The sequence below is a fragment of the Lithobates pipiens genome, unplaced genomic scaffold, assembly GCF_037356315.1.
Source record: "Lithobates pipiens isolate NorthernLeopardFrog02 unplaced genomic scaffold, aLitPip1_a1.2 Scaffold_16, whole genome shotgun sequence".
NCBI classification, from domain to species: domain Eukaryota; kingdom Metazoa; phylum Chordata; class Amphibia; order Anura; family Ranidae; genus Lithobates; species Lithobates pipiens.
This window is the reverse complement of record NW_027507748.1, coordinates 13,029,264-13,052,501: the sequence shown is the minus strand read 5'-3', so window position 1 is coordinate 13,052,501 and position 23,238 is coordinate 13,029,264. Positions and strand designations below refer to the sequence as shown.

The window sequence follows — 23,238 nt, the reverse complement described above, 5'->3', positions numbered from 1 at the left end:
GGAGCCCGCGACGTCTCCTTCGCGGGCCCCGCCTACCTGTACACGCGCTCGAAATGGGCGGATTTGCCTCCTCCTTACGTGGGCGAGTCCGTTCATTTCAAAAGTTGAGCGAACTGTTTGCCCAACCTTGTTCGTCAAACAGTCCGCTCGTGTGTGGGCAAGTCCGCTCATGCAAATTTTGAGCGGACTGTTTGCCCAAACTGTTTGACGAACAAGGTTGGGCAAACAGTCCGCGCGTGTGTACGCGGCCTGAGAGGCAGAACACAGCGAGGGGTTGTTTTCTGACTTTGAACATCCTTGAATTTCATCTAGGTGGAGAACGTGGCACAAAAATATATTGGCACCTCCTGACTACCCTCACCCCTGATTTATCCCTTGGCCTGGCTGGCCTGGAACTGTCATTCCCAGAATATAATCTTATTGGTGAAGATCAATGAGGGCCTGAGTGTGGTCACACGACCATGTGTGGTCACCAAGCATCAGCTCCATGTTACCAATAACAGAGGATAATAGGAGAGGGTCAGCGGCTTTATCGTCCGGCAGAGCAGTCTTGGTTGTGTCACCTTCATATACCATAGCGCAGTGTGTGTGAAATGGAGGTCTATATGGACTGGTGACATCACAGGTGACATCACAAGGTCTCTGTAAAGTCGAAACAACCCGCCAGTTTCCTGCGACCCCTCAGGTGACATGTCTCCGTATCAGGGGAGGGAGAGGTCATCTATCCGGAGAAGGCATCAGACCAGAAAGACGCAGCGCGAGCGCCTCACCCTGAACGCTTCCAGATGTCGGATACACTCGGATTGTTGGATGCGGAGACGTTGTTTACTCTTTTGGATAAACTTAGCACGCTAATTGTTTCATTGTCCAAACAGAAAAATATTCGGCGGGGTAGGCGGGGGGCGGGGAGAGTTCACTGGAGGCTTCACGCTCATTCTGGCACCGCCGGGCGAAGATGCCTAAAATACTTCCCACCGCCGGAGTAACTCATTAAACCCTTTTATATTAATCTGATAGTAATGAATTGGGGCTGATTTACTGAAGGAGTAGAGCATGGTCACTTTACTAAGTGAGTTTTGTGAAGGAGGTTATGCTGTGCTGCCTTCATTCAACCAATCAGGTGCAAGAAATAATCCAGTTTTTTACATTTTCCTTGCACACAATTGGCTGTTCTTTGCAATGTGATTTTTTTTTTTTTTTAAATTGCTTATTCACTAAGCTGAAAATTCTGAACGTGTTCTATTCTGAGCAGGAAAATTACAACCTTTGTGTGTTCAATTTCTATTTGTTTTAAAGGGGCCCAGCAGAACCCCAGCTCAGCAGATCCCCATCTTATTAGTACCCTCATTCAGCAGATCCCCTGTTCAGTAGTTCCCCCAGCTCTGCAGATCCCCCACTCAATAGTACTGCTCTCTACTGAACCCCTGCTTAGTAGTACCCCCTGCTCTGCTGAACCCTCACCCAATAGTACTGCTTTCTACTGATCCCCTGCTTAGTAGTCACCCCCCTGCTCCGCTAATGCCCCACTCAGTAGTAACCCCCAGCTCTGCTTATCCCTTGCTCAGTAGTACTCCCAGCTCTGCTGATGCCCCACTCAATAGTCACCCCTAGCTCTGCTTATCCCCCACTCAGTAGTAACCCCCAGCTCTACTTATCCCTCACTCAATAGTCACCCCCAGCTCTGCTGATCCCCCACTCAGTAGTAACCCCCAGCTCTGCTGATCCCCCACTCAGTAGTAGCCCCCAGCTCTGCTGATCCCCTGCTCAGTAGTTCCCCCAGCTCTGCTGATGCTCCTCTCAATAGTCACCCCTAGCTCTGCTTATCCCCCACTCAGTAGTAACCCCCAGCTCTACTTATCCCCCACTCAATAGTCACCCCCAGCTCTGCTGATCCCCCACTCAGTAGTAACCCCCAGCTCTGCTGATCCCCCACTCAGTAGTAGCCCCTAGCTCTGCTGATCCCCTGCTCCGTAGTTCCTCCAGCTCTGCTGATGCCCATTTCAATAGTAACCCCTAGCTCTGCTGATCCCCCACTCAATAGCAACCCCCATCTTTGCTGAACATCTGCTCAGTAGTTCCACCCGGCTCTGCTGATCTCCTGCTCAGTAGTTCCTCCAGCTCTGCTGATGCCCCTTTCAATAGTAACCCCTATCTCTGCTGATCCTCTAGTTTGCTAATCCTCCTCTCTATGGTCCTTGCTCACCTCCCCCAATATTGCTCCCATGCTGCGCACAGCACAACCTGTTATCATAGCAAGAACCTAACACTAGCATATAAGCACCAAATTAGCGAGTCATTCATAAAGCAATGATTGCTGTATTGAGTTAGCAAGCCGGTGAAAGTTCTCCGTTCTCTTTTATTGCCTACCGAATAAAATGTTAATAGTTTAAATGTCAAGTTTTTTTATGTGCATATTAGGATTTTATTGAACGGTATTGCAGATCCTTCCATGCCACTTGTACATGATGCTGCCAGTGCATGGGGCGTCTGCTCTGATCACATGATCCATTCCTGTGCTGTAATAGGGAACATCTGTATGCATGTACTTCATTCATAGGCAGAACTGTGTTGGGGGTGCCTGCAACTGGACTCCACCCCCCCATACTGTTATCTGATTTTATGCCTTATCCTCATAATTATGCCCCCCCCCCAAATATATCCTTTATACTCCCCCCACATAATACACCCTGATTCCCCATATAATACCTTCTTATACCCCCAATATAATACCTCCTTGTCCCCCCATTTAATATATATCACTCCCCATAAAATACCTTCTTATGCCCCCATATCTTACCCCCTTGTCCACCCATGTATTACCACCTCATGCCCCATATAACAACTGATTTCTCACCCCCCCCCCCCATAATACCCCCTTATCACCCATATAACACCCCTTCATCCCCCCCCCCCCTATATTACCTCCTTGTCTCCCCCTAATAATACCCTCTTATCCCCCATATAGTACCTCCTGATCCCCCAATATATTACCTACTTGTCTCCCCCTATAATACAACCTTATCCCCTATATAATACCCCCTCGTCCCCCCATATATTACCTCATTGTCTACCCATATAATACAACCTTATTATCCCCATATAATACCTCCTTGTCTCCCCTTATAATACTCCCTTATCCCCCCAAATATTATCGCCTTGTCTTTTCCTATAATACCTTCTTATCCCCTATATAATACCCCCTCATCCCCCTATATATTGCCTCCTTGTTTCCCCCCTATAATACCTCCTTATCCCCCATATAATACTCCCGCACCCCCCCCCATATTACCTCCTTGTCTCCCCCCCTATAATACCCCCTTATCCCCTATATAATACCCCCTCAACCCCCCAATATATTGCCTCCTTGTCTCCCTTTATAATACCACCTCACCCCCCCCCCCCTCCATATTACCTCCTTGTCTCCCCCTATAATACCCCCTCATCCCCCAATATATTACCTTGTCTACCCATATAATACCCCTTTTTCCCCTCATATAAAACCTCCCCATCCCCCCATATATTACCCCCTTGTCTCATATAATATAATATCCCTCATCCTGCCATATAACACCCCCTTATTCCTCCATATAATACCCACCATCGCTTTATATAATACCCCTTTACTCCCTATCTTCAATAACACCCCCTCACCCCCCCCCCCCCCGTTATGTTACCTCTTCTCCTCAGTAATACCCCCTTTTCCCTGCTGTATAATACCTTCATCACCCCCCCCCCCCAATCCTTCAATATAATACCCCTTCTCCTGTATAATACTTCCTCATCACCCCCCCCCAATACCCTTTAGCCTCAATAATTCCCCCTCATCCCCCTCCCTTTTCTAATACCCCTAATCCCACTAGTACCCTTCTGTATAATACATTGTAATCTTATCAATAATACATCCATCCTTATCCTCTATCCCCCCCCCCCCCCCGTGCAACACTCCACCCCCCACCCAACATACACCTTAATATTACCCCCTGGGAGCGACTGTTATCCAGTTAAGTACAGGGGATATGGAATGCTGGGAAATCTTGGGACAGTCTGAGTACTATTGCCATGGCTGCAAGAAGGCAACAGTTTATTTTTCTGAAAGTGGATAGAAAAAGTTTTTTTTTTATTTTTTTAAGCAAATTGAATTAGAAAGTGTTCTTTGTATCCATAAACCTTACAACTCCCTTATCGAAATATCTGAAATAAGAACTGTCTGTGTGACCTGAATGCAGCCAATGAGATTGTCCCTTTGGTGCTCCCTATGAACCCCGACCGCTGTGGGGCAGCACAGGCAGGTTTTTTATTTCCAGTGCCGATGATTGTTCTAGAATTGCCCCCAGGCGTAGATCTGACTGTTTTGTGTTCTCCCGGCAGATTCGGAGCACAGCACCGGCTCGGACACCGAGGTCCTGGCGGAGAGGACGTCCTGCTCCTATGAATCCTGCCCGGATTTGGCTCCCCCTCGAGTCCCCGACCCCCAGACGCTGTCCGTGTCCTCTATGGATGAGATCCAGGTGGAGCTGCAGTGTGCGGACCTCTGGAAGAGATTCCACGACATCGGCACCGAGATGATCATCACCAAAGCGGGCAGGTGGGTGCCAATGGCGGCTACACGTACGGCGGACTCCGCCCATCTCCATCTATGGAAATCTGTCGCTAACTTGCTTATTAAAACATCGCCAGCCCGCGCCTCTGCGCCTCTGCTCTCTCAGCACATTTCCTATGTACATGCTTCCAGGTGCTGCACTGAAGGCATGTGCTGTACAAGATGTTGGCTTTGGGTTCAATCAGATCTGTGGAGAATAATATCGGTGAATATCCATTTCTAACCCAAAAGTGAATTCACTCTTTAAAGCCTAATTCAACGTTTTTTTTTTTAAAAGAGCTAAATACCTTCCAGGGGCAAGCAGTAGTCTCTCTGCAGAGGTCACCCCCTTGGAGTCAGAGATAGAGTTCTTCATTCATTGAGGAACAGGAGGTTTGCAGACTAGAGAGATCTGACTGACTCAACAGGGTGCATGTTGGACTTCTGCAGACAGGCCACTGCTTATAAAGGCTTAAGGCCACCAGCGGCCACCCCCCCCCCCCTTCCCAGCACCTCAATCCTTACCTTGGCCCCCCTCCGATCCAGCGATGTTCACATCAGCCTCAGTTGCATGGGAAATCTCCCTCCTCATTGGCCGAGACAACAGCAGGAGCCCATTGGCTCCCACGAATGTAAATCACAGCCAGCGAGCCAATGAGGAGGGGAGGAGGGGCTTGCAGCAGTAACCACAGGGCAAGTGGCTTTCTCTGGGGGCACTGCTCAAGGGGGAGGAGCGAGGAGCACCAGCGGGGGGAGCTGAAAAGAAGAGGATCGGGGTGGGGGGGCTTATGGACGCATAGAGCAAGGGCTCAGGAGCGAGCTTGCAGTGGTGACCCCAGGGCAAGTGGCTTTCGCTGGGGGCACTGCTCGAGGGGGAGGAGCCAGGAGCACTAGCGTGGGGAGCTGAAAGGAGGATTGGGGTTGGGGGGCTTATGGACATATAGAACAGGGGCTCAGGAGCAAGCTTGCAGCGGTGACCCCAGGGCAAGCGGCTTTCTCTGGGGGCAATGCTCGAGGGGGAGGAGCCAGGAGTACCAGCGGGGGAGCTGAAAAGAAGAGGATCGGGGTGGGGGAATTATGGACGCATAGAGCAAGGGCTCAGGAGCAAGCTTGCAGTGGTGACCCCAGGGCAAGCAGCTTTCTCTGAGGGCATTGCTCGAAGAGGAGGAGCAAGGAGCACCAGCGGGGGGAGCTGAAAAAAAGAGGATTGGGGTGGGGGGCTTATGGATGCATAGAGCAGGGGCTCAGGAGCGAGCTTGCAGCGGTTACCCCAGGGCAAGCGGCTTTCTCTGGGGGCACTGCTCGAAGAGGAGGAGCAAGGAGCACCAGCGGGGGGAGCTGAAAAAAAGAGGATTGGGGTGGGGGGCTTATGGACGCATAGAGCAGGGGCTCAGGAGCGAGCTTGCAGCGGTGACCCCAGGGCAAGCGGCTTTCTCTGGGGGCACTGCTCGAAGAGGAGAAGCAAGGAGCACCAGCGGGGGGAGCTAAAAAGAAGAGGATCAGGGTGGGGGGCTTATGGAAGCATAGAGCAGGGGCTCAGGAGCGAGCTTGCAGCGGTGACCCCAGGGCTAGCGGCTTTCTCTGGGGGCACTGCTCGAGGGGGAGGGGCCAGGAGTACCAGCGGGGGAGCTGAAAAGAAGAGTATCAGGGTGGGGGGCTTATGGACGCATAGAGCAAGGGCTCAGGAGAAAGCTTGCAATGGTGACCCCAGGGCAAGTGGCTTTCTCGGGGGGCACTGCTCAAGGGGGAGGAGCCAGGAGCACTAGCGTGGGGAGCCGAAAGGAGGATCGGGGTTGGGGGGCTTATGGACACATAGAACAGGGGCTCAGGAGCAAGCTTGTAGTGGGGACCCCAGGGCAAGTGGCTTTCTCTGGGGGCACTGCTCGAGGGGGACGAGCCAGGAGTACATGCGGGGGAGCTGAAAAGAAGAGGATCAAGGTGGAGGGCTTATGGACGCATAGAGCAAGGATTCAGGTGACGCCAGGGCAAGTGGCTTTCGCTGGGGGTGCTGTTCGAGGGGGAGGAGCCAGGAGCACTAGCGTGGGTAGCCAAAAGGAGGATCGAGGTTCGGGAGCTTATGGACGCATAGAGCAGGGGCTCAGGAGCGACCTTGCAGCGGTGACCCCAAGGCAATCGGCTTTCTCTGGAGGAACTGCACGAGGGGGAGGAGCCAGGAGCACTAGCGTGGGAAGCTGAAAAGAAGAGTATCGGGGTGGGGGGGCTTATGGACGCATAAAGCAGGGGCTCAGGAGAAAGCTTGCAACGGTGACCCCAGGGCAAGCGGCTTTCTCTGGGGGCACTGCTCGAGGGGGAGGAGCCAGGAGCACTAGTGTGGGGAGCAGAAAGGAGGATCGGGGTTGGGGGGCTTATGGACACATAGAACAGGGGCTCAGGAGCAAGCTTATAGTGGTGACCCCAGGGCAAATGGCTTTCTCTGGGGGCACTGCTCGAGGGGGAGGAGCCAGGAGTGCCATCGTGGGGAGCTGAAAATTAGAGGATCGGGGTGGGAGGATTATGGACGCATAGAGCAGGGGCTCGGGAGCGAGCTTGCAGTGGTGACCCCAGGGTATGCGGCTTTCTCTGGGGGCACTGCACGAGGGAAAGAAGCCAGGAGCACTAGTGTGGGGAGCTGAAAAGAGGAGGATCGGGGTTGGGGGGCTTATGGACACATAGAGCAGGGGCTCAGGAGCGAGCTTGCAGCGATGACCCCAGGGCAATCGGCTTTCTCTGGGGGCACTGCTTGAAGGGGGAGGAGCAAAGAGCACCAGCGGGGGAGCTGAAAAGAAGAGGATCGGAGTGGGGGGCTTATGGGCGCATAGAGCAGGGGCTCAGGAGCGAGCTTGCAGCGGTGACCCCAGGGCAAGTGGCTTTCTCTGGGGGCATTGCTTGAGGGGGAGGAGCAAAGAGCACCAGCGGGAGAGCTGAAAAGAAGAGTATCAGGGTGGGGGGATTATGGACGCATAGAGCAGGGGCTTGGGAGCGAGCTTGCAGCGGAGACCCAAGGGTAAGCGACTTTCTTTGGGGGCACTGCATGAAGGGCCAGGAGTACCAGCGGGGGAGCTGAAAAGAAGAGTATCAGGGTGGGGGGCTTATGGACGCATAGAGCAAGGGCTCAGGAGAAAGCTTGCAATGGTGACCCCAGGGCAAGTGGCTTTCTCGGGGGGCACTGCTCAAGGGGGAGGAGCCAGGAGCACTAGCGTGGGGAGCCGAAAGGAGGATCGGGGTTGGGGGGCTTATGGACACATAGAGCAGGGGCTCAGGAGCGAGCTTGCAGCGATGACCCCAGGGCAATCGGCTTTCTCTGGGGGCACTGCTTGAAGGGGGAGGAGCAAAGAGCACCAGCGGGGGGAGCTGAAAAGAAGAGGATCGGAGTGGGGGGCTTATGGGCGCATAGAGCAGGGGCTCGGGAGTGAGCTTGCAGCGGTGACCCCCAGGGCAAGTGGCTTTCTCTGGGGGCATTGCTTGAGGGGGAGAAGCCAGGAGCACCAGTGGGGGGGAACTAAAAGGAAGAGGATGGCGATGCTCTGTGCAAAATCACCACAGAAAACAGGTAAGTATAACATTATTGTTATCTAAAAAAAAACATAACACAGCGTTAGTATCACTTTAAGGGTTCTTCTCTGCAGCATGCTGGCAGGGGACCCCCAGAAGGGAAGTATCGGGGGCCACTCATGGCACTGGGCAGGTATGTGTAACATGTTTGTTATTTTATTTTAAAAAAAGAAGCTAAGCCGTGCAAACGCTTTAATTCCCCTTTAAATGCCGCAGAACATTTCCCCCCCCCCCCCCCCCAATAGTTCTCCTTTAAAGTATCTTTTTCATTTCCCATTAGGATGTGATTTTAGTAAATTTGTATCTTTTTCCTCTTTTGTAACATTTTCGGAGAAGTTGATAGTTTGTCTCCGACGTGTCGGTTGTTTAGGAAGCTGGAAATGGCTGTAATGGCAGAAAGTGTCTAATCTGAATGTCTGGGAGGCAAATCCCCATAGTGTGCCCGGCTGGGCAACCAGGGGCCGGGGTCAGAGGTCGGGTGGCAGGAGAGAAATAAATGACAATGTTTATGTGACCACATTAACCTGCCGGGGATGGGAGGTGCCGATCACCCGCATCTGGTCTGGAGGTCTCACCCTACACCTAGGAGGGCCGGATAATTCAAGTGTGTGTAAAAGGCAATACATTTTTTGTGTGTTTGTTTTGCATAGAATAGGGAAAGGGTTAGAACCTCTGTTCTGTTTTTATTGCTGTTTGTTTGCCTCGGTTTGTCCTGATGACCATTTCACTAAAACAGAAATTTAGCAGAAAGCTAATATTTTAGAGCAGTGGTCTCCCACTGATACCAACAATGGGGCACTATTTCTCCCACTGATACCAATGATGGGGCACTATTCCTCCCACTGACACCAACAATGGGGCACTATTCCTTCCACTGATACCAATGATGGGGCACTATTCCTCCCACTGATACCAACAATGGGGCACTATTTCTCCCACTGATACCAACAATGGGGCACTATTCCTCCCACTGATACCAATGATGGGGCACTATTCCTCCCACTGACACCAACAATGGGGCACTATTCCTTCCACTGATACCAATGATGGGGCACTATTCCTCCCACTGATACCAATGATGGGGCACTATTCCTCCCACTGATACCAACAATGGGGCACTATTCCTCCCACTGATACCAATGATGGGGCACTATTCCTCCCACTGATACCAATGATGGGGCACTATTCCCTCCACTGATACCAATGATGGGGCACTATTCCTCCCACTGATACCAATGATGGGGCACTATTCCTCTCACTGATACCAATGACTGAGAACTATTTCTACCACTGACACCAACAATGGGACACTATTCCTCCCAATGATGGGGCACTATTTCTCCCACTGACACCAATGATGGGGCACTATTCCTCCCACTGATACCAATGATGGGGCACTATTCCTCCCACTGATACCAATGATGGGGCACTATTCCTCCCACTGATACGAATGATGGGACACTGTTCTTTCCACTGACACCAATGATGGGGCACTATTCCTCCCACTGACGCCAATGATGGGGCACTATTCCTCCCACTGATAACAATGATGGGGCACTATTCCTCCCACTGATACCAATGATGGGGCACTATTCCCTCCACTGACACCAATGATGGGGAACTATTCCTCCCACTGATACCAGCGATGGGGCACTATTCCTCCCACTGATACCAATGATGGGGCACTATTCCTCCCACTGATACCAATGATGGGGCACTATTCCTCTCACTGATACCAATGATTGAGAACTATTTCTACCACTGACACCAACAATGGGACACTATTCCTCCCAATGATGGGGCACTATTTCTCCCACTGACACCAATGATGGGGCACTATTCCTCCCACTGATACCAATGATGGGGCACTATTCCTCCCACTGATACCAACAATGGGGCACTATTCCTCCCACTGATACCAATGATGGGGCACTATTCCTCCCACTGATACCAACAATGGGGCACTATTCCTCCCACTGATACCAATGATGGGGCACTATTCCTCCCACTGATACCAATGATGGGGCACTATTCCCTCCACTGATACCAATGATGGGGCACTATTCCTCCCACTGATACCAATGATGGGGCACTATTCCTCTCACTGATACCAATGACTGAGAACTATTTCTACCACTGACACCAACAATGGGACACTATTCCTCCCAATGATGGGGCACTATTTCTCCCACTGACACCAATGATGGGGCACTATTCCTCCCCCTGATACCAATGATGGGGCACTATTCCTCCCACTGATACCAATGATGGGGCACTATTCCTCCCACTGATACGAATGATGGGACACTGTTCTTTCCACTGACACCAATGATGGGGCACTATTTCTCCCACTGACGCCAATGATGGGGCACTATTCCTCCCACTGATAACAATGATGGGGCACTATTCCTCCCACTGATACCAATGATGGGGCACTATTCCCTCCACTGACACCAATGATGGGGAACTATTCCTCCCACTGATACCAGCGATGGGGCACTATTCCTCCCACTGATACCAATGATGGGGCACTATTCCTCCCACTGATACCAATGATGGGGCACTATTCCTCTCACTGATACCAATGATTGAGAACTATTTCTACCACTGACACCAACAATGGGACACTATTCCTCCCAATGATGGGGCACTATTTCTCCCACTGACACCAATGATGGGGCACTATTCCTCCCACTGATACCAATGATGGGGCACTATTCCTCCCACTGACACCAATGATGTGGCACTGTTCTTTCCACTGACACCAATGATGGGGCAGTATTCCTCCCACTGATGCCAATGATGGGGCACTATTCCTCCCACTGACACCAAAGGTGAGGCACTATTACTCCCACTGACACCAATGATGGGGTACTATTCCTCCCACTGACACCAAAGATGGGACACTATTCCTCCCACTGACACCAATGATGGGGCACTATTCCTCCCACTGATGCCAATGATGGGGCACTATTCCTCCCACTGATGCCAATGATGGGGCACTATTCCTCCCACTGACACCAATGATGGGGCACTAATACCACTGATGGTGCATTGTTTAATCCAAATAATGCCAGGACATTTTCTTGCCCCACTGGCCATTATCCGCCCCCCCCCCCCCCCACCACCACCTAAAGTTTGAAGGACAGTAAACTGGCCCTTTGTTTAAAAAGTTTGCAGACCCCTGTTTTATCACCAAAACAAGAGGTGAGGGGGAAGGGAAATCTTCAAGGGGAACAGCTGTTTCTGTGACAACTATATAAGAGGGGGAAGCTTTGGGGAGTTTTCCTCTCACTTCCTGTTGTGTTTTTGGTACATAGACAGCAAAAAAGAAAGAAAAGAAATGAAAATAGTGTAAACCCCTCCCTATTGTAATATAAGAAAACATAATACATTATATTCTATTAAACAGCTTTGTACAATATAACTACAGTATGTGGAACCTCCTCCGAGTGACAGCATTCAGGTGTCTCTAGTGATGGGTTCTGTTAATACTAAATGCTCATACAAAGACACTGCAGACAATTGTGCTCCTACAACCAACAATTGGGTGAAGACCCTTTCCGGTTCAAGCATGACTGCGTCCCTATGTTCACAGCAAGCTCCATAAAGACATGGTTTGACTAGTAAACACCAGGTCTTCTCATCCAACATCAGTACCTGACCTCACAAAGGTTCTTTTGACTTAATGGGCACACATTCCCACAGGGCACGTCCGAAAATTTTGAGGGATGCCTTCCAAAATAAGTAGAGCCAGCTCCATCAAGACGTGGTTTGACCAGTTTGGTGTGGAGGAACGGAGAGAGTTCGGACTCCAACTCTACTGAACGCCTTTGGGATGAATTGGTACGATGATGGTGAGCTAGCTCTTCTCATCCAACCTGACCTCACACACGGGCACCAATTATACAGGCACCGAGCCAGCTCCATCCAGACATGGTTTGACCAGTTTGGTGTGGAGGAACTTGTGTGTCCTTCAGAGAGCTCTGACTCCAACTCTACTGAACGCCTTTGGGATGAATTGGAACGATGATGGTGAGCTAGCTCTTCTCGTCCAACCTGACCTCACACATGGGCATCAATTATACAGGCACCAAGCCAGCTCCATCCAGACATGGTTTGACCAGTTTGGTGTGGAGGGACTTGTGTGTCCTCCAGAGAGCTCTGACTCCAACTCTACTGAACGCCTTTGGGGTGAATTGGAACGCTGATGGTGAGCTAGCTCTTCTGTGGAGGAACTTGTGTGTCCTCCAAAGAGCTCTGACTCCAACTCTACTGAACGCCTTTGGGATGAATTGGAACGATGATGGTGAGCTAGCTCTTCTCATCCAACCTGACCTCACACATGGGCATCAATTATACAGGCACCGAGCCAGCTCCATCCAGACATGGTTTGACCAGTTTGGTGTGGAGGAACTTGTGTGTCCTCCAGAGAGCTCTGACTCCAACTCTACTGAACGCCTTTGGGATGAATTGGAACGATGATGGTGAGCTAGCTCTTCTCGTCCAACCTGACCTCACACATGGGCATCAATTATACAGGCACTGAGCCAGCTCCATCCAGACATGGTTTGACCAGTTTGGTGTGGAGGAACTTGTGTGTCCTCCAGAGAGCTCTGACTCCAACTCTACTGAACGCCTTTGGGATGAATTGGAACGATGATGGTGAGCTAGCTCTTCTCGTCCAACCTGACCTCACACATGGGCATCAATTATACAGGCACCGAGCCAGCTCCATCCAGACATGGTTTGACCAGTTTGGTGTGGAGGAACTTGTGTGTCCTCCAGAGAGCTCTGACTCCAACTCTACTGAACGCCTTTGGGGTGAATTGGAACACTGATGGTGAGCTAGCTCTTCTGTGGAGGAACTTGTGTGTCCTCCAAAGAGCTCTGACTCCAACTCTACTGAACGCCTTTGGGATGAATTGGAACGATGATGGTGAGCTAGCTCTTCTCGTCCAACCTGACCTCACACATGGGCACCAATTATACAGGCACCGAGCCAGCTCCATCCAAACATGGTTTGACCAGTTTGGTGTGGAGGAACTTGTGTGTCCTTCAGAGAGCTCTGACTCCAACTCTACTGAACGCCTTTGGGATGATTTGGAACGCTGATGGTGTGCTAGCTCTTCTGTGGAGGAACTTGTGTGTCCTCCAGAGAGCTCTGACTCCAACTCTACTGAACGCCTTTGGGATGAATTGGAACGATGATGGTGAGCTAGCTCTTCTCATCCAACCTGACCTCACACATGGGCATCAATTATACAGGCACCGAGCCAGCTCCATCCAAACATGGTTTGACCACTTTGGTGTGGAGGAACTTGTGTGTCCTCCAGAGAGCTTTGACTCCAACTCTACTGAACGCCTTTGGGATGAATTGGAACGCTGATGGTGAGCTAGCTCTTCTCATCCAACCTTACCACACACATGGGCACCAATTATACAGGCACCGAGCCAGCTCCATCCAAACATGGTTTGACCACTTTGGTGTGGAGGAACTTGTGTGTCCTCCAGAGAGCTCTGACTCCAACTCTACTGAACGCCTTTGGGATGAATTGGAACGCTGATGGTGAGCTAGCTCTTCTCATCCAACCTGACCTCACACATGGGCACCAATTATACAGGCACCGAGCCAGCTCCATCCAGACATGGTTTGACCACTTTGGTGTGGAGGAACTTGTGTGTCCTCCAGAGAGCTCTGACTCCAACTCTACTGAACGCCTTTGGGATGAATTGGAACGCTGATGGTGAGCTAGCTCTTCTCATCCAACCTGACCTCACACATGGGCACCAATTATACAGGCACCGAGCCAGCTCCATCCAGACATGGTTTGACCAGTTTGGTGTGGAGGAACTTGTATGTCCTCCAGAGAGCTCTGACTCCAACTCTACTGAACGCCTTTGGGATGATTTGGAACGCTGATGGTGAGCCAGGTCTTCTCATCCGACCTGACCTCACACATGGGCACCAATTATACAGGCACCGTCATAATTGAAGGTCAATAAGGCCACAACTCAAGGGACCCCTAGGAACCTTTGGAGGAACACTAGTTTTCCATGTATCCCTGATTGAGGTGGCTGCATTAGATAGTTAGTCACCAGTATGATGATAGGGGATTCATTGGTACTAGAAACCAAATCAAACTATGAACATTACAAATATTATACTCAATTAATATAATATATTTATTACGTATATAACCATAGACCCGAAAATGTCACTTGTACTTGTTGGGCGGTTGGGATTACCCTCACTCTCCCTGCCTTTGTTCCCATCTTGTAGGAGAATGTTCCCAGCCATGCGGGTGAAGATCTCCGGATTGGACCCCCACCAGCAGTATTACATTGCGATGGACATTGTACCCGTGGACAACAAAAGATACAGGTAATAAGGTCTTATATCTACCCACCAAATAATCAGGAACCGTTAATATAAGAGTGTGTGTGTCTACCTACTGATAGAAGGGGCTACAAAACCCTTAAGAACCTACAAGAACTGTCCATCTGATGCCTACAGGTCCTTTAACAAATATCTCTCCTCCCCCTCCTAGGTACGTCTATCACAGCTCTAAGTGGATGGTGGCTGGGAACGCCGACTCGCCCGTACCTCCCCGGGTTTACATCCACCCGGACTCCTTGGCCTCCGGGGACACCTGGATGAGGCAGGTGGTCAGCTTCGATAAACTCAAACTTACCAACAATGAGCTGGACGATCAGGGACATGTAAGTCATATCTGCACCTCTGAATGTTTGTCGCTTGGGGGGGGGGGGGGTGAAAAAAGGATGGGTGGGGGAATTATTTGCCAAATATACATTGAGCAAAAGTGAAAATGGATCTTTCATATTGATTTGCACGTTGTACATGGTACACTGGCACCTTAATCCTATATAAAGTGGTTCAGGTTAAAAACCTATGTTCTAAAGCTGAACTCCAGGCAAACAGCTAAATACGCAGATGAAATACATATATATGGGAGCTGTTTTACATGCCAGAGGATTCGTATTTCTGCCCAGCCAGTCCTGGGATTTACACAGCTCTGCCAACACAACATAGCCCCGTATGGGGAGATTTTTTTGCAGCAGCAGTTTCACTTTCATTTACAGGTCTCCTTCCCTCACCCAACCTTTGACTGGAGAATAAAAGGTCAAGCAGCACTGATTAGCTCATCTCACTCTGTTCTCTCCTCCTATCAGCATGGCTGGTGTGTGAAGGGGTTAGTTTGTGTCTTTTATATCAGCCTGGAGTTCAGCTTTTTTACATATTATAGAAAAATAATGGTGAGGTCTTAAAGCAATCACTTACATCAGTGCCCGCATTCTCCACCAAAAAAAAAAAAAAAGCAATCACACACACTCCTTTCATTGGTAATAGTTTAGTTTCTCGCCTGATTAGTTGCTTTGGTGTGACACTTTGATAGTAAGGTTCGCTATAGATCGCAGACATCCACAGAACACATTGGTATCTAATGGCTGCCTTCGTATGACATTTCTTATTAGCGTTTTGCGTTCCTTGCGAACACTGCATGCCTCTTAATCCTCCACTGGTCTGTGTTTGGATACAGGGAGTAATGCCATGACTCCGTGTATGTGGTTACAGATAATCCTGCACTCCATGCACAAGTACCAGCCCCGAGTCCACGTCATCCGCAAAGACTTCAGCAGCGAGCTGTCACCCACCAAGCCCGTTCCGACCGGAGAAGGAGTGAAGACCTTCAGCTTTCCCGAAACTGTGTTCACGACAGTAACGGCCTACCAGAACCAACAGGTGAGGAGACAAAGGCCAGGCTGTCCCAGCCATGGTTTATGGGAAGTGGCTTCTCCACTGCTGTAGCATTGTCCCACCATTAGGTTGCCCATAGTTTTCTGGGAAGTGGCTTCTCCACAGCTGTTGTAGTGTCCCGCCATTTGGATGTCCATAGTTTTCTGGGAAGTGGCTTCTCCACTGCTGTAGCATTGTTCCACCATTAGGATGCCCATAGCTTTCTGGGAAGTGGCTTCTCCACTGCTGTAGCAATGTTTCACCATTTGGATGTCCATAGTTTTCTGGGAAGTGGCTTCTCTACAGCTGTTGTAGTGTCCCACCATTTGGATACCCATAGTTTTCTGGGAAGTGGCTTCTCCACTGCTGTAGCATTGTTCCACCATTAGGATGCCCATAGCTTTCTGGGAAGTGGCTTCTCCACTGCTGTAGCATTGTTCCACCATTAGGATGCCCATAGCTTTCTGGGAAGTGGCTTCTCCACTGCTGTAGCAATGTTTCACCATTAGGATGCCCATAGTTTTCTGGGGAGTGGCTTCTCCACTGCTGTAGTAGTGTCCTGCTATTTGGATGCCCATAGTTTTCTGGGAAGTGGCTTCTCCACCGCTGTAGCATTGTCCCACCATTAGGATGCCCATGGTTTTCTGGGAAGTGGCTTCTCCACTGTTGTAGCAATGTCCCACCATTAGGATGTCCATAATTTTATGGGAAGTGACTTCTCCACTGCTGTAGCAATGTCCCACCATTAGGATGCCCATAGCTTTCTGGAAAGTGGCTTCTCCACTGCTGTAGCAATGTTTCACCTTTAGGATGCCTATAGTTTTCTGGGAAGTGGTATCTCCACTGCTGTAGCAATGTCCCACTATTAGGATGCCCATAGTTTTCTGGGAAGTGGCTTCTCCACTGCTGTAGTAGTGTCCCGCCATTTAGGTGCCCCATCGTTTTCTGGGAAGTGGCTTCTCCACCGCTGTAGCATTGTCCCATCATTAGGATGCCCTTAGTTTTCTGGGAAGTGGCTTCTCCACTGTTGTAGCAATGTCCCACCATTAGGATATCCATAGTTTTCTGGGAAGTGGCTTCTCCACTGTTGTAGCAATGTCCCACTATTAGGATGTCTATAGTTTTCTGGGAAGTGGCTTTGCCATTGCTGTAGCATTGTCCCACCATTAGGATGCACATAGTTTTCTGGGAAGTGGCTTCTCCGCTGTTGTAGCAATGTCCCGCCATTATGATGTCCATAGTTTTCTGGGAAGTGGCTTCTCCACCGCTGTAGCATTGTCCCACCATTAGGATGCCCTTAGTTTTCTGGTAAGTGGTCTCTTCACTGCTGTAGCAATGTCCCACCATTAGGATGTCCATAGTTTTCTGGGAAGTGGCTTCGCCATGGCTGTAGCAATGTCCTGCCATTAGGATGTTTTCTGAAGGTCTTTGTAGGAAATCCTTAGCATAACTGAGAAATCAGAACAGATAAAGTTTGACATGTTTTTATCAGTTCAGAATCTTTACATACATGATAAAAGACCGGGTAGCTATTGTGGAGCCTCTATTTCCCCAGTTACAAGTTTAGCCAGTACCCCTAAATCTTCTTCTGTTCCCCCTTTTACCCTTTCAGTGCATCTTGCATCTCTGTGAAGATTCTCATTTATGCAGGTTTTCGTATGTCTAGTAGTATCCCTTGACCCCGCTCTATTCCAGTTGGACTTCTATTAGGTCTATTCTAGCTGATGTTTAATCTTTTCCCAATGAGCCATTCTCTTGAACATCCTTTATTCTTATTAACTTATCACATTCCAAAATTTTTCTTTAACTCTTTTTTTAACCTGCTGTCAAGGACAGGTCTGTGAAGGTTCTCATTTGTCCATATCCTGGTATATCTAGTAGTAGTTGGTCACGTTCAACTGGACGCGTTCCGTTGAAGATATTTTGTAGCTTCTCCAAACCGTTTCTTCCATTCCAATAAATGCAGGAACATACCCTTAAATTTATATCCATACAGGTAGCACCAACCCCTTAATCCAATCACCATGGAATGTCTCAAGGCAGATGTTGGTTCTCCGAGAACAGGATGGGAAGTGTGAAAGTGGTAGAACTACCGAACGCATGTAATATAGTCATCCAACATGTAGCTGGAGTGTTGAAAAACTCAGAAAAGGCTTCAACAGACATCACACCCCTGTGTCCTTCAAGCTCAGCAATATAGAAGCGTGGACATCTAAAAGACCCACCACCCTCTTGGTATATGCAGTGCAGAGTAGTGATGAATACAAAGACCTGTCAATTGAAGACACAAAGACCTGTCAATTGAAGACACAACGCCTTTAAACAAATGGGTTGTCCTACATAGGAGGGCAACTTTTTCATATCAATACTGTCGTAATACTGTTGTGGAGAAGTTTAAAGCCGGATTTGGATACAAAAAGATTTCCCAAGCTTTAAACATCCCAAGGAGCACTGTGCAAGCGATCATTTTGAAATGGAAGGAGTATCAGACCACTGCAAATCTACCAAGACCTGGCCGTCCCTCTAAACTTTCAGCTCAGACAAGGAGAAGACTGATCAGAGATGCAGCCAAGAGGCCCATGATCACTCTGGATGAACTGCAGAGAACTACAGCTGAGGTGGGAGAGTCTGTCCATAGGACAACAATCAGTGGTACACTGCACAAATCTGGCCTTTATGGAAGAGTGGCAAGAAGAAAGCCATTTCTCAAAGATATCCATAAAAAGTCTCGTCTAAAGTTTGCCACAAGCCACCTGGGAGACACACCAAACATGTGGAAGAAGGTGCTCTGGTCAGATGAAACCAAAATCCAACTTTTTGCCCACAATGCAAAACGATATGTTTGGCGTAAAAGCAACACAGCTCATCACCCTCAACACACCATCCCCACTGTCACACATGGTAGTGGCAGCATCATGGTTTGGGCCTGCTTTTCTTCAGCAGGGACAGGGAAGATGGTTAAAATTGAGGGGAAGATGGATGCAGCCAAATACAGGACCATTCTGGATGAAAACCTGTTGGAGTCTGCAAAAGACCTGAAACTGGGACGGAGATTTATCTTCCAACAAGACAATGATCCCAAACATACAGCAAAATCTACAAAGGAATGGTTCACAAATAAACGTATCCAGGTGTTAGAATGGCCAAGTCAAAGTCCAGACCTGAATCCAATCGAGAATCTGTGGAAAGAGCTGAAAACTGCTGTTCACAAACGCTCTCCATCCAACCTCACTGAGCTCCACTGTTTTGCAAGGAAGAATGGGCAAGAATTTCAGTCTCTCGATGTGCAAAACTGATAGAGACACCCCAAGCGACTTGCAGCTGTAATCGAAGCAAAAGGTGGCTCTACAAAGTATTAACGCAAGGGGGCCGAATCATTTTGCACGCCCCACTTTTCATTTTTTTATTAGTTAAAAAAGTTTCAAAAATCCAATAGATTTCGTTCCACTTCACAATTGTGTCCCACTTGTTGGTGATTTTTCACAAAAAATAAACATTTTATATCTTTATGTTTGAAGCCTGAAATGTGGCAAAAGGTTGAAAAGTTCAAGGGGGCCGAATACTTTCGCAAGGCGCTGTAAAAGAAGCCATCTACAGTAAACTGGAAGAACCATCGTTGGTTGGAGGCCTTCAACACCAGGCCCGGACTGGCCATAGGGCAGACCGGGCATTTGCCCGGTGGGCCGGGGCCGCCCGTGGCCTGTTGATGATCAGGCCGCACAGCGGGGGGTAAGCGGCGGCCGCGGCATGATTGTGGTTAACACAGGCCACGGCCGCCGCTCGCCTACCGCCATACGGCCGTGCCTGTGTCCTGCGGAACTGGCGGCTGCATGGGCTGTGCTGTGTGTCTCTCTCACACACAGCTCAGCCTCAGCGCCGCGCTGACAGTTCCGCTCTCCTCCTCCAGCTGTGAGCGTCCGCGCGGTGGGGAGAGCTTCAGGCTGCTGCACTCTTCCCCCCCCTCGCTCCCCCTCCCCTTCCCCTTCTCACGTCGGCACTCGGCAGCAGGGGAAGAGAAGGCGTTCCTTTTTGGTAGTTTTCCCTCCCCATTGGCCAACACAGAGGGCCAATCAGAACCAACTAGAGGGGCATCTTGGGAAATGTAGTCCCAGAGATACATGGCACCATTGGTCTCAGCGGGGAGCAAACTACAGTCCCCAGCATGCACTCTGCTGGGGTGAAAGAGAAAACCCGGAAACAAGCTGAGGAGTGCTTGTAGCAGCTATGGCAATGAAACAGAGGACTGTGCTGGGGGAACTAATAGCCCCAGCACAACCAGCCACGCTGTACCGCACCACCAGAGAGAGTGACGCTAGACCGCACCACCAGAGAGAGAGCGCGACGCTGCACCGCACCACCAGAGAGAGAGCGCGACGCTGCACCGCACCACCAGAGAGAGAGCGCGACGCTGCACCGCACCACCAGAGAGAGAGCGCGACGCTGCACCGCACCACCAGAGAGAGCGCGAAGGAGCATCGCACCACCAGAGAGAGCGTGACGCTGCACCGCACCACCAGAGAAAGCGCGACGCTGCACCGCACCACCAGAGAAAGCGCGACGCTGCACCGCACCACCAGAGAGAGCGCGACGCTGCACCGCACCACCAGAGAGAGCGCGACGCTGCACCGCACCACCAGAGAGAGCGCGACGCTGCACCGCACCACCAGAGAGAGCGCGGCGCTGCACCGCACCACCAGAGAGAGCGCAATGCTGAACCGCACCACCAGAGAGAGCCACGCTGCACCGCACCCCCAGAGAGAGCCACGCTGCACTACACCACCAGAGAGAGCCACACTGCACCGCACCACCAGAGAGAGCCACCCTGCACCTGCAGCGCCAGAGGGAGCCACCCTATACCCGCAGCACCAGAGAGCAGGTAAGTGTCACTGGGCCATGGACACAATAGGAGACAGACAGTACTGGCATGGCCACAATAGGACTAGGACACTATAATATAAAGGGGACTGCCCCGTAAAAGGGCACTGTAATCATTGCAGTGCCCCTTTTTAGTGCAGTTCCCTTTATATTACAGTGTCGCTGCACATTACAGTGTGGAGGACCAACACCAGCCACCCCCGCTAATGTCTACCGAACCCTCCCCCCCCCCCCCCCCCCCCCCGGTCCCTGGAAAGGTTGGCTGCGCAATCTAAAATGCCCGGGCCTATTTTTTGTCCCAGTCCGTGCCTGTTCAACACCATCTGTCTTCCACATATAATACAGTTTTAACATCTCTGTGTCAACAATTTGACAACAATTCACACCTTCAGCCATGTGTTTCAAAGGATTAACATGAAAGACGAGGTTATATAACTAGACCGGGGTCCACAACTTTTGTACCTCCCGTCCTGCACTTGGACGACCAACATCTTCACTTGGTGTTGGTGCCACCTGTGAGGATGTTGGGGTATCTTCCTGACACTCTTTAAAGCCAAAGAAGTGGCTTGGGGAAGCTACAAAGTATCTTCAACATTACAGTCCAGTTGAACGCGACTAACTACTACTAGTTGTATGTTACATTGTATTATGGATATGTTTTGACTCCTATTGTTTCTTGTTCTCTCGGCACCTTTTTTTGTAATGTTCTAGTGATTCATTTAGTCCTTCTTCTCTCTTTAGCGCTATCCCCCTATAAAATGGCAGAGCCAGGATATCGGAGCCAAATATTCTTTATTGTCTTGCTTGTTTACAGCATTATGCAAAGCAGATGGAAAGCAAATGCAGAACAGCTTTATTAGGTTAGAGAGCTTTTCATGATCCATAGTTGATGGAATTGGTGGTCCCCGAGAAAGCCTTCAATGAATGTAGATCATTTCAAACACTCTGTTGTACTTACATCTATGTGCCTAAAATATTTTATCTATTTGCTAATAAAAAAAAAAAAAAAGTGATTCAATTAAAAAGTTTACATTTCTAATGTATCAAGAATTTGCCATTAATCACAAAAGATATAAAGTATCTCACAAAAGTAAGTACACCCCTCACATTTTTGTAAATCTTTTCTTCTCTCTTTTCATGTGACAACACTGAAGAAATGACACTTGTCTACAATGTAAAGTAGTGAGTGTACAGCTTGTATAACAGTGTAAATTCGCCGTCCCCTCAAAATAACTCAACACACAGCCATTAATGTCTAAACCGCTGGCAACAAAAGTCAGTACACCCCTAACTGAAAATGTCCAGATTGGGCCCAATGTGTCAATATTTTGTGTGGCCGCCATTATTTTCCAGCACTGTCTTAACCCTCTTGGGCATGGAGGTCACCAGAGCTTCACAGGTTGCCACTGAAGACCTCTTCCCCTCCTCCATGACGACATCACGGAGCTGGTGGATGTTGGAGACCTTGCGCTCCTCCACCTTCTGTTTGAGGATGTCCCACAGATGATCAATAGGGTTTAGGTCTGGAGACATGCTTGGCCAGTCCATCACCTTTACCCTCAGCTTCTTTAGCAAGGCAGTGGTCATCTTGGAGGTGTGTTTGGGGTGGTTATCATGTTGGAATGCTGCCCTGCGGTCCAGTCTCTGAAGGGAGGGGATCATGCTCTGCTTCAGTATGTCACATGTTGGCATTCATGGTCCCCTCAATGATCTGTAGCCCCCCAGTGCCGGCAGCACTCATGCAGCCCCAGACCATGACACTCCCACCACCATGCTTGTCTGTAGACAAGACACACTTGTCTTTGTCCTCCTCACCTGGTTGCCCCCACACACGCTTGTCACCATCTGACACCAAACCAGGGGCGGATCCAGGGGGGGGCAACGGGTCAATTGCCCCCTCCGAGAATACTGGCAGCTGATGACAGCAAAGCCGGTTCCGCGAGTCCAATCGCGGCCGGTTCCGCGGGTCCAATCGCGGCCGGTTCCGCGGGTACCAGCGGGCCGGTTCCGCGGGTCCAATCGCGGCCGGTTCCGCGGGTACCCGCGCTGAGTGGATGGGTGAGGGGGGGGCAGCTGGGCAGCTTAGGAGGGCTGCTGGCCAATCAGGAAGCCAGCAGGCAGGGGAGCAGGGAGATGACATCATCTCTCACTGCCCTGCATCCCTCCAGTCCTGCCCTCACTGTGTAGGAAGCTGTGTGCAGCAGAGAGATTGCATCATCTCTCTGCTGCCTATCTTCACTCTGGGACCCAACAAAAGACCACCTTAGCAGAAAAATGACACAGTAGGTGACAATCCGCAATGTGTGGCAGGCTTTGTGGCAAGTGGCAATCCGCAATGTGTGGCAGACTACGTGGCAAGTGGCAATCCGCAATGTGTGGCAGACTACGTGGCAAGTGGCAATCCGCAATGTGTGGCAGACTACGTGGCAAGTGGCAATCCGCAATGTGTGGCAGACTACGTGGCAAGTGGCAA

The 23,238-nt window shown here is 50.1% G+C and overlaps 1 protein-coding gene across 2 annotated transcripts in view; it reads left to right on the top strand.

Annotated features, from left to right (window-relative positions):
• TBX15 (T-box transcription factor 15) overlaps nt 1-23,238 on the top strand; it is a 160,856-nt gene that overhangs the window by 103,831 nt on the left and 33,787 nt on the right. For both annotated transcript variants that reach the window (XM_077479580.1, XM_077479579.1), the window contains exons 2-5: nt 4,369-4,585; nt 14,415-14,516; nt 14,683-14,854; nt 15,729-15,896. In XM_077479580.1, coding sequence (XP_077335706.1) covers nt 4,369-4,585; nt 14,415-14,516; nt 14,683-14,854; nt 15,729-15,896 — 659 coding nt within the window. The remainder of the gene's footprint in view (nt 1-4,368; nt 4,586-14,414; nt 14,517-14,682; nt 14,855-15,728; nt 15,897-23,238) is intronic.